The sequence below is a fragment of the Saccostrea cucullata genome, unplaced genomic scaffold, assembly GCF_032062105.1.
Source record: "Saccostrea cucullata isolate Sc308-1 unplaced genomic scaffold, CSIRO_AGI_Scuc_v1 ctg803, whole genome shotgun sequence".
NCBI lineage: Eukaryota > Metazoa > Mollusca > Bivalvia > Ostreida > Ostreidae > Saccostrea > Saccostrea cuccullata.
This window is the reverse complement of record NW_026925701.1, coordinates 53,493-72,513: the sequence shown is the minus strand read 5'-3', so window position 1 is coordinate 72,513 and position 19,021 is coordinate 53,493. Positions and strand designations below refer to the sequence as shown.

Sequence of the window (19,021 nt, the reverse complement as noted above, 5' to 3'; positions counted from 1 at the left end):
TCGTATTTGGCTTTTTCCGGAAACGCCGTACGTCGGCGGTCGCTATGGTCCGAAAAATGGTCTATCATGAATTTGAAAAATTTAAACACTTTTTCAACAGTATCTTTCTACCTGTAAATATTTTATCAAAACATATAGAACAAAAGTTGTTAAGAATGTCACGATCTTTGAACGGATATCAACTATAAGGGGCTGGCCCCTAAAATTAAGGGCCTAGAGGGGCCGAAAGTTTTTTTCTTATATCTCAAAACGTATTGAGAATTTGTAATACGTCAAAGAAGCAGACTTGTTCAAAATGTCAAGCTTAATCTATTGGGGTCATCAAAAAACGTCCGGCGTCGTCACTTCCGGCCAAACCGGAAGTAGTCGGAAAATGCGTATTTTTGCCGTTCTTGACAAGTGTTTTGGTAACATATGACTCTGGGAGCATAAAAATTAATTTTCCGTCCGTCGTCGTCACTTCCGGTCAAACCGGAAGTACCAAAAAATTGATTACTTTTGCATTAATTAACATAGCTTTAGAGGATTCAAACCATTTTGATGCATTATTTCTCATTTTTGTTAAAAAATGAAAGCTACTTCCGGTCAAAACAGGACGGAAGACCTACTCGTTGCTTTGCAACGAGCTTTGCTCTAGTTATTCTTATTATTATTTTTCTTCCTGGGAAAATCTTTTCCGCGAGTGATCTTGTAAACTACACATCCGACTTAGGTGAAACCTTTTTAGGGTAAGTAGGCATGTTATGTAGATTTGCGGAATCAAGGTCATTTTGTGCGCACGTGCTTGCAAGAGCGCGCGAGTGCAAAACTTAAAATGACCAATATATAATGGATATAACCGTAACTTTTCTATTTTGTGACAAAATATTTTGAAACTTGTAATGATATATTAGTAGTATGCACAAGATGACATGGTCAAAATAGCAAGATCGCACGCGCATGCACGTGCACTTCGCTTTGATTGGCTGAAACTAAAGTCTCAATATCTTTTTTGTTTTTTGATAAAATCATTTGAAATTTTGAACATAGTCATACATTAGGGAGATCTACAGCCTGTAATATAAGATTTATCATGAAAGCATGTGCATGCACATGTGCTTGCAAGAGCTCGCACGTGCAACACGAGAAATGTCCAATATAATTGATACAGATGTAACTATTTAAATTATTGATGAAATGCTTTGAAATTCGTATTATAAGTATATATTAGAAGGATAGACAGAATGACATGGTCAAAAAAGTAAGATCTCACGCACATGCACTTGCGCTTCGCTCTGATTGGCTGAAACTAAAGTCTCAATATCTTTCTTGTTTCTTGTCATAATCCTTTGAAATTTTGAACATAGACCTACATTATGAAGATCTACAGCGTGATATATAAGAATTTTCATGAAAGCATGCGCATGCCCGCGTGCTGCAATCTGATTGGCTGAAACTTTAAATGGCTATATCTCCTTTGTTTTTTGACGAAATGCTTTGAAATTTAAAACATAGTCATGCATTAGGATATACTACAAAAAGGTGTAGAAAAACAATCATGAAATCACGCGCATGCACGTGTGCTGCAATCTGATTGGCTTAAACTTGAAATGGCTATAACTCCCTTGTTTTTCATTGTTTTTCAACCAAACAGGATGGGATTTAAAATATAGATAGATATAAGGGACTCCTACAAGAAGGAATGGTCATCATGCACGTGCACTCACGTGCGTGCATTTGGAACGAGTGAAATGAAAAATACGTTTGAAAGAGTGATTTTTCATACTTTTGGACTGAATGCTTTAATATATTGTATATTAGGATATGTAGATAGTGAAGACAAGATGATATGATCATAAGGCACATGCATTCACATGAGCACGGGTGCAATGCTAAAATTTGAATATAATTGGTATCCTTTTGAGAAAACGTTGTTAAAGTCAAAAATGCACAGAGTTTGTCCTTATTAATGAAGCTTACAGGGAATATGGCACCAAAAAGGAGTTGGGGAGCGTTTGGGGAACATCTGTAACGGTTCCCGTTACAATTAGCACTAGTTAAACCATGCAAGTGTCATTTTCCATTGGCATGCACTAATATCTACATGTTTAGAACTTTTAATTCATTAATGGACTGAAAAAAAGTTTATGAAATCTCTTTTTCATGCATCCCATTTTTTTTCCCCAGCTGGTGAGCTTCGGGCATACTAGCTAGAACAGAATTCAGTTCTGAATCACTGCTTTTTAATTAGGCTGGTTGATCTCCCCGTGATCACTCATATGAGTTTTTTTAATGCTTATGAATTTTTTTAAAGAAATCTATTAATTCATAATTTAATGTACCAGGGTAAGCAATTTCAGCTTAATACCTTCTGTAACAAAATTTGACAGGAATATAAACAAGATCTTAATGTCACAATTCTATATTTAGGAATAATAGTTATTTCAATTTTTGAAATTCCTCTTCTTATGAGAGGGTCATCAACCTTTAGTTAAAGTTTTGATCAGACTTCAATAAATGATGTATGGTGCAACTTGTCTATTAAATATTCAGAAATGCATGCACATATTTAACTATCACATCTCTTCAGTTTTAGTAAACAGTGACCTTGGATGAGGACATAAAATGACCTTAACCATGAGGCCTTACTTCTTCCCCTTGACCTTTGTCTTCCTTTTCATCCCCATCATCATAGCAACCAGTTCCATTCACCATGACTACTGTGTTATAGGAGCCGGACCAAGTGGCCTTCAGATAGGATATTTTTTACACCAGAAAAACAGGGACTATATCATTTTTGAGAGAAATAATGTTTCAGGTATTTTTTCTTCTTCATATATAGATATATATAAAAGACACTTTTCATGTAAAAATTTTTGCCATGTTCCGATTGTTCCCACTATTTGCTTGTCAAGCATTTAAGTCTTGTTTCTTAAAAATTTGACTGATAAAGACATAAAGTTTAAAGCAATATTAGCTGCATTTTTTAAAATTTTATTTTGCTATTAAAATGTGCTTTTATGATAAATTTGTATGTAACTAATACATTTGTGATCAATTAGACTAAAATAAAATAAAATAGAAAAATGTCTATGTACAATCAAATATACAGTTTTATATAAGAAATCATTCTTGTACAGGACGACAATAATGTAATTTTGATTCATTTGAAGCTTAAAAATAGTTCTTCCATTACAAAAATGAACAACAGAAGTTTATTAACATTATTTTTTTCTGTCATTGAAATATTTATTTACTTTTTGCAACAAAATATTCTGACATCAAAGTTGCAGCTCATATTGCATTAAAGTAAAATTAAAATATCAAGAAGTTGGCAATTGTAGAAATAGTATTTTAATATTCAAATTATAGAGGATTTTTTTACATCTTGAAAATGTGGAAAAAGTAAAATTTTTAATTTTTCAATATGAATGTTCATGATGCCATTTTTCATGCTTTTCTATTAAGGACTCAATTTTCAATTGATGAGGATATTGGAATAAAAACCAAATCCCTCTGCAATCTTCATAAAAAGCCTGCAATTTATATATATCTATAAATTGTACAATTGTATTACCAGTGGATTGTAATTTTTTTGATTGTTGATCAATATTGGTATGGGATGATCTGTCTATTATCATTATACAAAATCCCCATATGAGTAAATTTTCATTTCCTTTCTCTCCATTCAGCTCTCTGATGACTTTTATCTAATATAATCTCCCAGAAAGTATTATTACCAAATGGCGATTGACGAGAGCCTGCATATTGCTGAGTCATATTATTTTTATTATTAATTGAAACAGGCAATCATTTTGCATAATACACATGATGATAAGAAAAAAAATCATTAATTAAATATACTGAGTAGTGTTGGCAACGAGTACCCGGTTAACCGTCGAACGATGCGAGTATCGGTTACTAAAATTGCTATTCGGTTACTTGGATAAAATGCATCTTATATGGTAAATAACTAAAAAATGAAATGTTAATTTGTTTATACGCGTACAAATAAACATTTCTCTAATTTTCTTTACCAGTAGACTTAATGATCTATGGTTTCACTGATACGATTGATTGGTTTTCACACTTAACTGATAGCTTAATTGGATTGCCAGCAGGTTATACAAGTTTTGAAGACCAAAGTTATAATTACCTCATTAAAAAATTTAACAAGATGCCGCCAAAGACATGTACATGTATAGCTTGGAAGTATTTTAAAAGAACAGCTGATTCCATAACTGTAAAATGTAATTAATGTGATTGGAGTTATCGTGACTTCAAATTTCTAAATAATTATTCTCCTTGATCGTGACATATATCGGGGGTTGAAAAGTAAAACTGATGAACGCCAATTGCAAAATAGCGTGAAGCATTGAATATTTATTTTTCTTCTGATTTAATTAATTTTTTGATTATAATTATAATTATTTAAAATTCAAGATATTGCGTGTGTGTTCTTTTTAAGTATATGAATAAAGTTATTTCACAATACACAACCGATGAGTAAAAGATGAAATAAATGATACATATGAATAAATCATCCGAGTAACCGGGTACTCGATCGGAAGATTGAGCGAGTAATCGGTTGCTAAAAATCGTCCGATTTGCCAACACTAATACTGAGTAATATGAAAAGTCAGAAAATGTAGATCACAAAATTTTTACATCATGTTATTTTCATGTTAAAGGCATTTAGTATTTAAGTTTAATATATATAGGCATTTTGTTAATTATAGGCATTTCATATTTATCAGCAAGGAAAATTTCCATGGGTGTTGCTTATTGTTGTATACATGTATAAGGCCTAGATAAATAAATTTTGTTTCCACTTCCCCGACTGACCTTAAAATATATGAGCCGACCCCAAAAAAATTATCCACCAATATCTATTCAAAAGTAAACAAATCGAGTTTTGCTATTAGAAATCTAATAATTGCAATCACTTCTGCATTATGCATATCCTTAAATACACATTCAGAAGAAATGTTTTGACAATGAATATTGTATGGTATTCAATGGCAGTGTGCTTTTTAACAAAATGTTAAAATAGAATTAAATGTTTTTCCCTACCTACCTATACCCTATTTTTTCTCAGGTTGGAATAGGAAACACACTATTTATCTGTCTTGGCCTAATCTTTGATAAAACAATTAATATCCAAAGAATGGAATTCTCACAAACAGTTGGTCTTGTGTAATTATGCAAAAAAGATTTTTTGTGAATAAAAAATGATTTAGAAATTCATCTTATTAAAGGAGACTCTAGTGACGTTTAGCTAACATAATCAATGGCTATACTAATGTTGCATTTGATCTTTTGATTTGTTTTGGTGTTTGACTCCAAAGTGATACCTAATGTGTATTATCTGTAACTTTGTATACTGATTGCAAACAAACGAAAAACATCCCATATGTAATTGGGATGACAAAAAATGATTTTTAAAAGTGAAATCAATATAGTAAATCATGTTGCAATGCAGATTCAGGACCAATTTATCAGGCTTTAAAATTTTTTTTCCAATTTCTTTCAACTAAATTTTTAAACCATTGATAAAGTAAGAAATTTGACTACCGGTTAAATTTGTTTTAAACTGCATTCCATTTAGATAAACTGAAATGTAGGCATGTTTTAAAAATTCACCTTTACTTTTCTCAGGTAGCTTTTATGTGAAGTACCCTCGCCATAGAAAACTCATCAGCATTAACAAGAGAAACACCGGGAAAACGAACAAGGAATTTAACCTGCGCCACGACTGGAACTCCCTCCTCAGTCACGATGAATCCCTCCATATACGCCATTACTCCAAAGAATTGTTCCCTCATGCAGATATTCTCGTCAAATACCTCAAAGACTACACTGAAAAGCTGGGTCTCAAAGTACAGTACAACACGAATATCCAGAACATTCAACGACAAGAAGACCTGTATACCATGGAGGATAACAATGGCCAGCATTATACTTGCTCGTAAGTTTGAGTTGCTGTATACTGTGAAATCACTAATTTTCATTAAGGTTTATTTATTACCACATGTACTCAACAGTTCTTCAAGCTACTGTACATCACTAAATTTTCATGACATCCATTTTGGTCAGAGGATTGTTTGCTGTTTTATAAGTACATGTAAATCAAAATTTTCTTGAAATTTTGGGTATTGTACTATATAATTTTTAAAGGAAGAACACAGTATGTGTGAATATAGAATTCTCATGTCTTTGAGCAGATGGTCCATCAGGTATTAATGAGAAAAGTAAGTTCTTGAGAATAAAGGGATTTATAGAATAAAGCAAGATATTTGAACATCAAGGGTATTAGATGAAGCATTAACAGAAGCATTGAAGGACTGCAAAATTCAATTACCGGTAATCCACAACCACGAATGAATCCATAAAATATTGAGGACTTCTTTTTTCCAAGAGTCTAAATACCATTTTCTAATTACATCTTATTTACTAAAGGAAACTTGTAAGAATTCACAAAATATATCAGATATCACTGTAACAAACATGAAAAAAGACAGAAGAAATTAAAGATATGATGAAATGATTCAGCATCTGACAATATTGTATGGTAGCCAAAATAGACTTAGAAATTACTGTACACTTGAATAAAAAATACAGACAAAACAGACTTTCTCTTTTGAAAAGGCCTGGATAGAGAAGTTGTGATAATTTACAAGTCAGTATCTTAATGTCCATTAAGTAAGGTAATCATTTATGTACAAATTTTCTGTGAAGACTGTAACACTATGTCAAATGTAACTTCAAATATGATCATAAGACTCAATCTGACTGAATTTGATGCAAAACGTTTTTGAAGTATCTAGGGGAAAAATGTAATTGATGAGCATTAAGAACAGTTTTCCATCAACTACTGAAGAAATGCTGACAAATTGAAAAATGCCAGATATAAAAAAAATTCTGGTATTAGACAAGAGATGTCTTGATTATTGTGTGCAAAACTCCCAAGTCATAAAACAAGAAATGGTTTACTGTACACGAAATAAACAGGAAATTACTTCTTTTTTGGGACAATTCCAGGATATTGCTGTCAAATTGTTCCAGAACCTTTATGTTTGCTCAACATCAATTAAACAAAAAATAGTCTGAATATTCTGAATTAATTGCAACGTTTTTTACATTAGCTGTAACATTTTTTTTTCTCTCAAAAGGACATCAGGGTATTGTTCAGCAATTGAATGAAGCAATTGATACTAGAACTAGAAGCCATCATAAATATTTAAACACTTGTAAAAGATTACTGAGGCATTGAGATTAGCGCTATTCAATGGTTTTATGAACTGTGGTTTTTCTAAAACAGATCTGTAGAATTTCCCCTTTCATTAGTCTGTAATCAATGAGTGAGCTGTGAAAGGTTATATGGACCCCCAATTAGCTGTTATTCTATCCCGGCATTGATTTATTGTGTAAATACTACTGGGTATGCAATTCAGCATTGCAATTTTCTAAATTGATTGAGTTTTGTGTCCCCATGATTACATTCAATTTTGAAATGACACCCACTAGAGATGCTTATTTTTTCCCCCGATGCAGCGAGAATGTTTATTTTATTTTTCACAATATGCAATAATATTTTCCTAATTAAACTAAATCAGGCTTTAATTGTATGCCAGGAATTCATATTGATCCTTCTCTCCTCAGATTTGATCTGATATGTTATTTGATTATGTGAAATACATAATTCCATTGAGCAGCAAGCATATTGTCAATAATCCCATTTCTCCATTTCTTGTAAGATTAGTCAGCCTATTTAAATAAATGAATATGATTTACCAACAAAAATTTTGATGTTGAAACTTATATTTGTTATGCTCTCTAATCAGGGCAATTTATGTTTTTGGTTCATCCAAATGTCTGTCCATTATATATACCAAAGCATTTTACAGTGTATGTTGTTCTATTATAGGCTTTGATAACAATTGGTATGTCACTGGCAATGAAAGATTGTATTAGAATCATTCAAATTTATGAGTATAGGATAATAGGCAAATCTTAACCAACAGGATCAAATTTTAATTTTACCAACAAGGATGAGGTTTCTTACAAAATCCTGGATATTTAAGGGTGTGAAAGTTACCTAATCCTACACTCATTGTATATATAATAATATTATATAGATTTTACTAATTTTAAAAAATCATATCATGGGGGTTTCCTTTCAAATCAATGGTACAGATTTTTTTAAAATACTGACTCTGTAAAGAACACAGAAATTTGGTTTTTTGAAGAATGTCTATAAGAACAAAAAACATATCATTGCACCAACTTATCGGTAAGTTACTTCCTACATCAATGTACAACCTAAGTGCCATTGTGTCCTACAACATATACTAGATGAAGTGGTGTAAAATAAACATCAATATGACACCACAGTAGTGTAAGAATAATGTTTTGTACATTTCTTAAATGGGATTTTTTCTGTCTTTTTACGTCTATAGTTATGTATGAGAAAGAGAAATTGCACTCAGTTGTTAAGCATGAAAGTCATCGTGTCTCACACTGCTACTAATGAGAAAATTTCCTCGCAATCAAATTTTCTCCGTAGTCCGCAAATAGAATAAATCTCCACTGATTGCTCATTGATTTCCAGAGAGAGTCGGCATGGCTGGGGTTTGAATCCCATGATTGATGCAATCTCCTTCCTTTAAGACGTTAAATATCATAGATGGAGGGGAATTATGATTGATGAAGAAAATATCTTCAAGTTGATTTCATTATCTTTTATCTTTTTACAGAAAATTAATCGTAGCTACTGGAATCGCTACCCCCAACATTCCATCGGACTTCATTGGCAATGAGTACGTTATTGGATATGAGGATGTCTCCATTAATCCAGAAGATTTTGAAGGGCAGTCTGTTCTTATACTGGGTAGGTATAGAAAGGAGAACTGAGTATTATATATCCTCTTTCAACATCCTAGTCAGTAGCTGTCATTTAACTACATGTTAGATTGTAATTATACATGTAGTTGTACCAGGTACATGCAGTGACATATTACTCTACTGGTGATGTAATTTTTGCCAAGGATAATGACGTAAAAAATTTTTACATACCCACCCCCATACACACAAACACCCTAATATTTCTACAAATTTTAATAACTGATATGAAATCATATTTGTGTGAAAATAAATTCTAAAGATTTAAAAGAATTACAATTTGTTTTACATATATCTGATAAACGGAATTCAGAATGCACATATTAATTTACACCTGATGCCGATTTCTTCATGTTAATAAATATGAAAATTGTTCAAATAATGATACTTTCTAAAATGGTTAACAAGCTTTGGTGTTTTGTATTAGAATGACCTATTTTTCCCCCTACAAATTAAGGAGTTAAAAAAATAGAAATTTGATGAAATTTATATAAGTTGTTTGGTAACATATACTGTATGGTTCAAATAAACTAGAGATCTGAATATGCGCAATACATCACTATTAAATGTCAACAGCATTTAGTGTCATTAGAACCTAGCACAGGTGTTATGTGTTATTGATCAGAATGGAGCAATTGTCACCATTTGCAGGTTTTTTTTTATCAAGTTGATATAGACTTCATGTCAGATTTATTAAAATTTAAAGGATTGAAGTAAAATTTGACACATACTCTAGGTTTGCATGACATTGTTTTTTTTAGGTCACCTGAGTAAACTCAGGTGACCTATTGCTATCCGTTTTCGTCCGTCGTCGTGCGTCGTGTGTTGTGTGTTGTGTGTCGTGCGTCGTGTGTTAACATTTGAACATTTTCAGCTTCTTCTCTGCAACCATTGAACCAATTTCAACCAAATTTGGCACAAAGCATCTATGGGTGAAGGGGAACAAAAATTGTGAATTTCATGATCCCTGCCCCCCTGGGGCCTGAGGGGTGGGGCCAAAACCATTCAAATTAATGCTATCTTTAAAAATCTTCTTCTTTACTCCTGGACATCAAGCAGTCAAACTGTTTGCATGATTGTAATCAGCATTGAGTCCTCTACCAAAATTGTGAAAATGCATTATTTCTTTGAAAATCTTCTTCTCTGCTCCTGGGTATTGAATAAACCAACTAAGTACATAGTTATGATGAGAATGAGTGCCTCTACCAAAATTGTGAATTTTATGGCCCCAGGTTCAGGGGTTCTGGTGTTAGGGTGGGGCTCTATTGATTATATATAGTGGAAAAACATGAATTCTTTGAAAATCTTCTTCTCTGCCCCTGGGTATTAAATAAACTAACTAAGTGCATAGTTATGATGAGCAAGAATGCCTCTACCAAAATTGTGAATTTTATGGCCCCAGGGTCAAGGGTTCTGGTGTTGAATTCTTTGAAAATCTTCTTCTCTGCTCTAAGGTATTAAATAAACTAACTAAGTGCAAAGTTATGATGAGTAAGAGTGTCTCTACCAAAATTGTGAATTTTATGGCCCCAGGGTCAAGGGTTCTGGTGTTGGGGCGGGGCTCTATTGATTATATAGTGAAAATACATTAAATCTTTGAAAATTTTCTTCTCTGTCTCTGGGTATGAAGCAGATGAACTACCTATATAGTTATGATGAGCAAGGGCCCTAATCTTGCAGAATTGTGAATTTCAAGGCCCCAGGGTCAGTGTTGGGGGGGGGGGGATGGGCTATACTTATACATGTATACTGAAAATGAATTAATTGTTTGAAATCTGCTCCTTTGTATTTATAAAACATTCATTTTTTGATAGGCAATTTTAAGGGTGCCTTTTTAAAATTTGTGCAATGTGTGGACCTAGGGTCAGGGGTTTTTGTCACAGTGTTAGGAGCACTACTGTTTATTGCTGAATATTACTGATTAGTTGGAATGCATTTTTGTTCCCCTACTCTGCATATGGATATTCAGTAACCAAGCTAAGCAACTGCTAAGTGTATTGTTATGATGATCAATGGTGCCTCTTTCAAAATTAGAAATAAAGAAAAATGTCAAATACTTTGTTTAATTATTACTGATACTATGAGGTCTTTCTTAAAAATAAATATATGTTTGGAATTGCTTCTTGTATGTTCTAACAAGGAAGAAAGGATTTTTTTTTTTTCAAATTAAAGTAAATTTAGAAAGTTATGATAAAAATCGTAAAATTTACACAGTGAACACATTATTTTCTGACTTTTTTGTAAATAGTGTCTCCACTTTTATTTAAAAAAAAAAAACTTGTTTTTGCTAGAATCCAGGGTTAAAGTTTCAGCAATGCTCGTGATAACAGGCCAAAAATGGATTTTTAAAAATCTGAAATTGCATGGTCATAGACAAATGAATAAATCTTTTTTCAGGAGTCATTTAAATGAGATGGAGACAATTCCAAACAAGTAATAATACATGTAATTTTGTTTTGGCCTGAAAAGAAAATTATAAAAAACCAGGAAAAAAATATGTTTTTGACATATGTGCATTCAACATTTAAAATAAAAGGGGTTATATTTCATGTAACACGTTGAAAATAGATAATCAATAAGCACTTTTTATCATCATTGGTTTGATGAATATCAAATTCTAGATGAGGAGTAGATAATGTTCAAGTGGAAAAAACAAATACATTAATAGTAAATTGTAACTTGGAAAAAAATGACTGCCAGATGCCTTTTATGGATGAAACAAGTATAAGCAAAAGAACTTTACACCATTAGTTTTGTAATAAATACCCTCAAAGTGTGAGCACTAAGAACAATTATTGCAAAGAATAATGATCATTGCTCAAAAAACTTGCTTGTATAAACCCATAACACATCGTAGAAACACTTTATTTGTTAAAAACATAATTTCTAATTAAGGCAATTTCCAGGGATCAAATTACAGAGGAAGGGATGATATCCTTATATAATAATGGTGTTATTCAGAAGGACTGGGGATCACGACATAAAAATTTTTTTTTTTATTTCCACAGGACGTGGCAATGCTGCCTTTGAGACGGCTGATGCTATCTACGGAAATACTAATGTGGTACACATGGTAGCGCGTTCCAGAGTGAGACTATCATGGGCCACACATTATGTTGGCGATCTCAGGTTTGTGGCTATCTTTAGAGTGGTGAGAGCAGTATTTAGCTCACATGAGCCAAAGGCTTGAGTGAGTTTTTCTGATCTGAATTTGACCATTTTCTAGAACTGTTTGCCATTTTTGTTGTTGTCGTTATGATTATTTTTTTAAAATTTCATCTAATCTCTCAAGAACCATTGGGCCAATTTTAACCCAACATATCACAAAATATCCATGGGCAAAGGGGATTCAAATTTCTTTAAATGAAGGACCATACTTTCTTCCCAAAGGAGATAATTAAGAAGTGGGGTCACTTTATAATCTTCTATAGAACCAGAAAAGATAAAAACTCAGGTGAGTGTTGTGGCCTATGGGCCTCTTGTTTGTTTCTCTTATCCTTCTGTATAATTGCTCTTATTCCGGTGAAGCAAGTGATGTGAAATACATAAATGTCTTGTTAGTAGAAATTTGGTTCTTGAAAGACATTTCTCTTGCAAACAGGCCTATTTTGTCCTAGCTGAACAAATTTTTTCCTCTATTTTCCTATAGAAGACTAAAATAATGTCAGCAAGTTGAATGGTCAATTACATTTGATTGCTAAATCAAACATTAAAAATGGAGATGCTGGCATCCCCGAAGAAACATTAATTTTTGTTATCTAGCGATATGTAATGTACCCAAAGCCTAGCAAAACATAAAATACCTTGTCATTCATCCTCAGATAAATTTTTTGCTTATTTTAAAAGCAAAGAAGAAATTTCAATATTGAATACAACATTGCAACCCAACATGCTTTTGTTTCAAGCATGAAAGACAAGCTTTTTTTGTTCTGCAGATTTAAATAATCTCTCAAACATTGATATCTAGAAAACCATGGATATGGGAAATTAATGTTGAAGTCCCAATTTTTACATGTATAAAAAGGGATTTTAACCTTTATTTATTGAATCTTCAGATAACTCGGAAGGTTTTTCTCCGACATATGGAGTTGAGATGACAAGATTTCACTGTAAAATAATACACATGAATTTATACTTAAACTTTGAAGCACATTAAGGTCAAAATCTAGTAAATAACTTTAGACTAATTTTTTGGTGCTAGATCCATTATGACGTCATAATCAATATTAACTTTCTTTTTCCCGTACTTTACGGCTTTAAAACCAATGGAAAATAGGTATTTTCTTACCATTAATTTGAAATCATATGAAAAGTCCCAATTTTTGATATTGGTTTAAAGAAAAGGCCATGAACATACTAATTACCGTTTTCTGAGAAACTGTAGGCAATCTGGATACATTTCCTTTGCCGAATATGAAAAAACTCCCATATTCATGACTGGTTTTCTTAATTTTTCATTGAAAATGACAATTTAAAATACAGTTTTTCATCTTGTTTACCAATGAATTATGCCCCGAAACACCATATTTGACCAAGCTAAAGTAAAATAATACACATTTAATTTATAAATCTTAACCTTTGATATTGACCTTAAATACACTATGGAGCTTGAAATGATTAATAGTTAGGAACGTAGTTAATACCTAAATGCAGAAATTATAAGTATAATGTCCTGAAAATCTCATATCCAAGTCAAATCTAGGGAGAATGAATTGTTAGTTCCTAACAATCAAATTTGTATCCATTCAAGAAATTTTTATGATATTAGGGATGATGAAAATTCATATCTTCCTTAAAACCAAGGTTTCCTTATATTCAGTTTTCTTATAAGTACGTTTTATTGTACTTTCCACAGGGCAGTCAACAATGGACTACTGGATACATATCAGTTGAAATCATTAGATGGCGTCCTAGAGGCGGGGTTAGAGGAAGTTAAAATCGTGAAGAAGGACGGAAAACTTCATCTTCAGTTCAAAGAGGATGAGGATGACCCAGTTTACAACATTGATAACTTTGCCCTCCGGGATCCTTACGATAAAATCATTCGCTGCCTCGGATTTGTGTTTGATAAATCTATTTTTAACAAGTACGTTTATTTTTATGTATTTTAAAGAAATGGGTTCGGTAATTCACTAAACACAATGTTTGTTCTTTTTGATGCTTTCAATCATTTTTGCTTTCATTTAACACAATATAAACATTAATGATCAAGATGCAGTCAAGTATTTCTTAAAGTGCTGAATTTTTCTGAAACTGATTTTGATTATCTTATTAAAAAGAAAAAAATTTTTTTAATTTTTTTAGCAAAACAATGATTTCTTCTGGAAAAGGAAGAGCGAAAAAATACCCAAAAATTAACTATGATTACGAGTCCTCAGATAACCCAGGCATGTTCTTCGCTGGTACAAACACGCATTCCCTGGACTTCCGAAAATCTGCTGGGGGGTTTATCCATGGATTCAGGTATACAGGTAGGTAAATTAAGGTTCTCTAAGTAAAAGACACAACTACTAGTACCCAGTAATTTATTATCCCATTGCAAAAAAAGTTGTTAGGGAAAAATAGTAATACTCATATGTGGATGGGGATGAGTTGGTGAGTGAGTATGCTTCCATTATGCAGATTATAAATTACATCAGTATAAATGTTCTCTTTTGCAAGGGGAAACTGTGTCATGCTGCGACATGTAGATGTGCACATTATTAACATATACTAGTATATTAGCTCAAAACTCTATACTAAATATTAATTTCTAGAACATAAAAGTTTTAAAACTATACAATGTGTTATAAAACATAAGAAGTTATAAACTATTCCTACTCTATTTCAGCCCGTGCCCTTCATCATCTATTGGAGTGGAGGTACCACCAGGTTCCCTGGCCCTCAATCACAGCCCCCATCACCCAGATAGAAAACACGATAGTGAAGAGGCTAAACGAGGCATCAGGGATGTACCAGATGTTCGGAGTATTGGGGGACATCATTGTCATTAAAGAGTAAGCATCCAAAAGCAGTAAATCAACTATAATTTGCATCATCTTTGATTTGTGATTTTTCAGTTTGATATTAATTTGCGACGATTAATTTTAGTGACTGAGGAAACATTCAATACAAATACAAAGCTAAATAAATGGTTTCCCGTGATTAATATTTGGGAGTTATAAGTAAGTTGTGAAATTTGCAGATATTTTTTGCTTGCGAATAAAAGTTGGTTTACAGTAAACTGTGGAATGTTGATCCAGATGCTGGTTTATAGAGAAGAAAAATTTTAATTTCTCTGATACATTTCTCCAAGGTTTATTCAATACTTTATGGGCATATCAGTTGACATAAGAAGTTTGTATATTGCCAGTTTGTCCTATGGGGAATCAAATATATATTAAATTGACCCAGGATTTTTCCATAACTGTAGTTCTACTGAATATCTGAAATGAATTTGTATTCTGCATATGGAAGGAAACAAAATGTGCACAATAGTCATCTGTTACTTAAAAGTCTACTTCAGTTTTTATCTCAGGTTTTGAAACCTAGATGTAAATGCGTCAGGTGCATTATATTGATTGTGGTCGTTTTCATCAACACAAGGCTAGAATTGTGTGAATCAAGTTTCATTTGTTATTTTGATACACTGTACTTCAAAAGATAACATTTTCTAGTACCAGGATGAAATTTCGTGAAATAATTTTTCCTCTAATCAGGCCTGTACTCTTTTGGAGAAAAAGGAAAAAATGTTTTCTCTCTCAATTTTTCACTCTCTCACACAGATCAATTTTTTACCTCGGTATAGGGTTGAGTTGTAAAATCATATGACACATGCATGTATTCTATATTCACAATAATCTTAATGAAGTCTCTTTTTACAGTAATGGTCTGGAGTTTGATTACTTGGAGGAATTCCCTATCAACCTTATCGATGACTTATACAAACATTCGGGTCACAACGCCACTCGTATCATCGCTATCGTTATGGAGTATGGCAAGGATTTCTCTGGACCAGGAAATGATATTTTCCGCATTGATCGGGCTACCGGGGAACCAGCAGAGGCCCACCAGTCTAACTTTCTACACCCTGTGCTTTATTATTATGACAAACTTCCTACAGGTAAGACATGATACATGTAATGAGGTATTCCAAAATATTTTTGTCTAATGGGTTTGGAAAATCTAAGCACATCAATCAACAGATATTGAAATGAAGATAGAAGTCTTGCATACAGATGGTACATTTGTACATGTATGTGTAAAACTCTTTGACAAAATATAAGAATTTCTTTCTCTCAAAATTCCAGTTTAATATAAAAATAAAATATAAAAAAAAACGTTTTTCTCTCAAAATTCCAGTTTAATAGAAAAATAAAATATGAAATTATTTTTCATTCATAAAGCTAAAAATTAAATTTTAATGAAAACCAAACTTGAAAACAGAAATAGGGACAGTATCCCTTGCATAGAATTTGTATTGAGATAAAATGCTCATCCAATTTTACCACACTGATGCGAGCTACAACTGTTCTTATTTCACTGTTACAGCAGAGGACATGCAGAAGAAACCCCTGAGGGACCTCCTCCCCCCTCCTAAGTTACTCCACCACATCGTGGAGGATTTCCTGACCTCCTGGGACGGCTGGACCAGTCACCTTCTGCCCCTCCGACGTTTCCTGGAGGAGGTCTTTGACCAGGATCTACGCAGCTTCTTCGCTGACAACTGCATGAGGTTGGCCTTGACCCATAAGAATGTCCCCCTCTCATGTCAGGCCGATTTCATGGAAGGTCAAGGGCTGGTCCCGACCTACAGTCTAGCTCAGCTGGCCAAAGATTCTAAATTCCTACTTTAGAGGAGGAATTGGTAGATAATAGTCAATTTAGTCTGTCTCAAGTAATGGAATTTTTATTCATTTTGACATAAAGATTTTGTATAGATAAAGTATTATCTCCTGAAATAAATTATCTTGTACAGTCTGGACCATGTTATCTCAAATTCCACAGGACCAAAATATAATTTTAAGATAGCTAAAAATTCAATATAATGAGGGTAAAAAAGATGAGGAAAAGTGGTTAGAACTACCAAATCACTTTGAAATATCTCTGAATCTATTGTTATCATCATGTTCACTACAACCAGTGATTAACTAATGATGATTCAATATTTAACACAGAGTTTGAAGATGACTTATTAGCACCTTACACAAAAATTTTCTTTGTGTATTTTGAAATTAAATTTGTGTATTTATATGAACCAAAAAGGGTATTTTTGCTGGTATTTGATGTGATTTATTTAAAACATCACATTTTTCTCATTTTAAAAATATTCAAAATTCAGTCTAATTGAGAGTAAAATTTCTCCTTTTTTTTTTAAATTTAAAGTAGATTTTTGCAATATTTTTCTTTGTGTAGTGAATTTTCTCTTCAGATAGTTTTTATTTTCATTTATTTGTCACTTGTTAACACAATTTTGGTACCATTTTTCATTGCAAAAAATCAACTGTTGCAAAGTGTGTGAATATGCAAATATTTTTGTCATGCAAAACATCATCAAATCTAAGCAGTTATATTTTTCTACAGATAGATATTTTTATATTCATTTAGAAATATGTATCCAAGAAATGCTATTAATTACCTTATTAAGCAGAATTTCTGTTTTATGTAGAAATATTGATATGAGAAACATTCCTGCAACACTATAGCTTTAGATACTGAATCATGATATAAGAAATATTCCTGTTACACTATAGCTTTAGATTTTTTCCCATGCAAAATGAAATGATGTAGAGTTTGGAAAATGCAAGTGTTGTTTGAGAGGATACCATCCGAATGTTTGTTGATAGAATGATTGTTTTCCCTTGAAAAGACTCTGTTTAAGTTTATAATTGTAAAGTGAGAAATCTTTCAGGGAATTGATTGATCCAATCAATACGAGGGATTCAATGCTGAATCATTTTACAAAAAAGTTGCAATTTTATCCCCTATTCCTTACATTTTTGATGATATACCAGTGCTGCTCTTTCTATATTTTTTGTTTATACATGTAAAATACTTTTTATGTGTCTTTTCTACAACTTTCTAAACTGTTTATATTTGTATGTGATTTTAGCTTTATGTACTAGACTGTACCCTTACTATGAACTAGAGTTATCTTTCTTGTATTGCGTTTTTCTATTTATTCCTCTACAGCAATAAATTTCTTAATTTTCTTTAAAATCTCCAAGCACTATCAAATTTTAAAATCCATTTTTAAAAAAAGAGAGCATCTTTTAGGATATTGAGTTATCATTGAGATATGTTTGTTGAATTGTTACTGATTCACTGTTCAAAAAATATAAGTATTATTATTGACAATCTTACATCTGAATATTGAAAGTACATATTATATTTGAAAGCTCAAACTAATAAGCAATCACCACTACCTTATTTGATTTATACATTGTATAAAATTGCAATATCAAAATGTTCCCACAGACAAGCAATTTCTTAATTTCTCTACAAGCTACACTCATCATCCATATATTTGATATAGTTGATCTACATATAAAGCTTCCTTCTCTGTGTTTGCTACAAAGTGATTTTTCTACAAGTTTGTTGTACAAGCAATGTAGAAGAGTTGATTTCTTAATGTGTTTTTTTTTGTGCTGATTTCTGAAGAACATGTACTTTATATATTTATTCCTATAGGTCTTGTTAATGTATGGGGGAAAATGTTAATGTTATGTTTCAAAATAAAATTACAGCTTTAATGCATATGTTACTTTTGTTTTCATCCAGAAAGTGGAAATGATTTTCCAGAAATCAAGGCACATGAAATGAACTAAAAGCAATATTTGCAGTAACTGCATTATTATTGGTAGTGTCTTGAAGATGTGCAATAAAGTCTCGAATTTCTATTTTCGCCCTCGGGGACGACTGGGTGTCGGAAATTATGTTCTTTTTTTTTTGGCAAAAAAACTTGTTCATCTAATGATCCTTCTGCAGTTCTATCATTACTTATCCAAATCATTTTAGATGGTGATTGATTGTGTTCTATCGATCTGCAATAAGGTTTCAATACTTAAGGTTTCAAAATTTTGATTTTCATAGTGGGGACCAAAATTATGGTGAAAAAAGGACTGGGGGTTGTTGTCAAGAAGCATTTTTCTTTAAAAAATAA

At 32.2% G+C, this 19,021-nt stretch overlaps 1 protein-coding gene across 2 annotated transcripts in view; it reads left to right on the top strand.

The window, feature by feature from the left end:
* LOC134269624 (FAD-dependent oxidoreductase domain-containing protein 2-like) overlaps positions 1–18,611 on the top strand; it is a 30,391-nt gene extending 11,780 nt beyond the window's left edge. For both annotated transcript variants that reach the window (XM_062751829.1, XM_062751828.1), the window contains exons 2-10: positions 2,570–2,797; positions 5,638–5,947; positions 8,736–8,869; positions 11,889–12,009; positions 13,736–13,966; positions 14,185–14,351; positions 14,711–14,876; positions 15,744–15,982; positions 16,411–18,611. In XM_062751829.1, the coding sequence (XP_062607813.1) occupies positions 2,605–2,797; positions 5,638–5,947; positions 8,736–8,869; positions 11,889–12,009; positions 13,736–13,966; positions 14,185–14,351; positions 14,711–14,876; positions 15,744–15,982; positions 16,411–16,715 (1,866 nt within the window). In that variant the 5' untranslated portion in view covers positions 2,570–2,604 and the 3' untranslated portion in view covers positions 16,716–18,611. The remainder of the gene's footprint in view (positions 1–2,569; positions 2,798–5,637; positions 5,948–8,735; positions 8,870–11,888; positions 12,010–13,735; positions 13,967–14,184; positions 14,352–14,710; positions 14,877–15,743; positions 15,983–16,410) is intronic.
* The last annotated feature ends 410 nt before the right edge of the window (positions 18,612–19,021 follow it).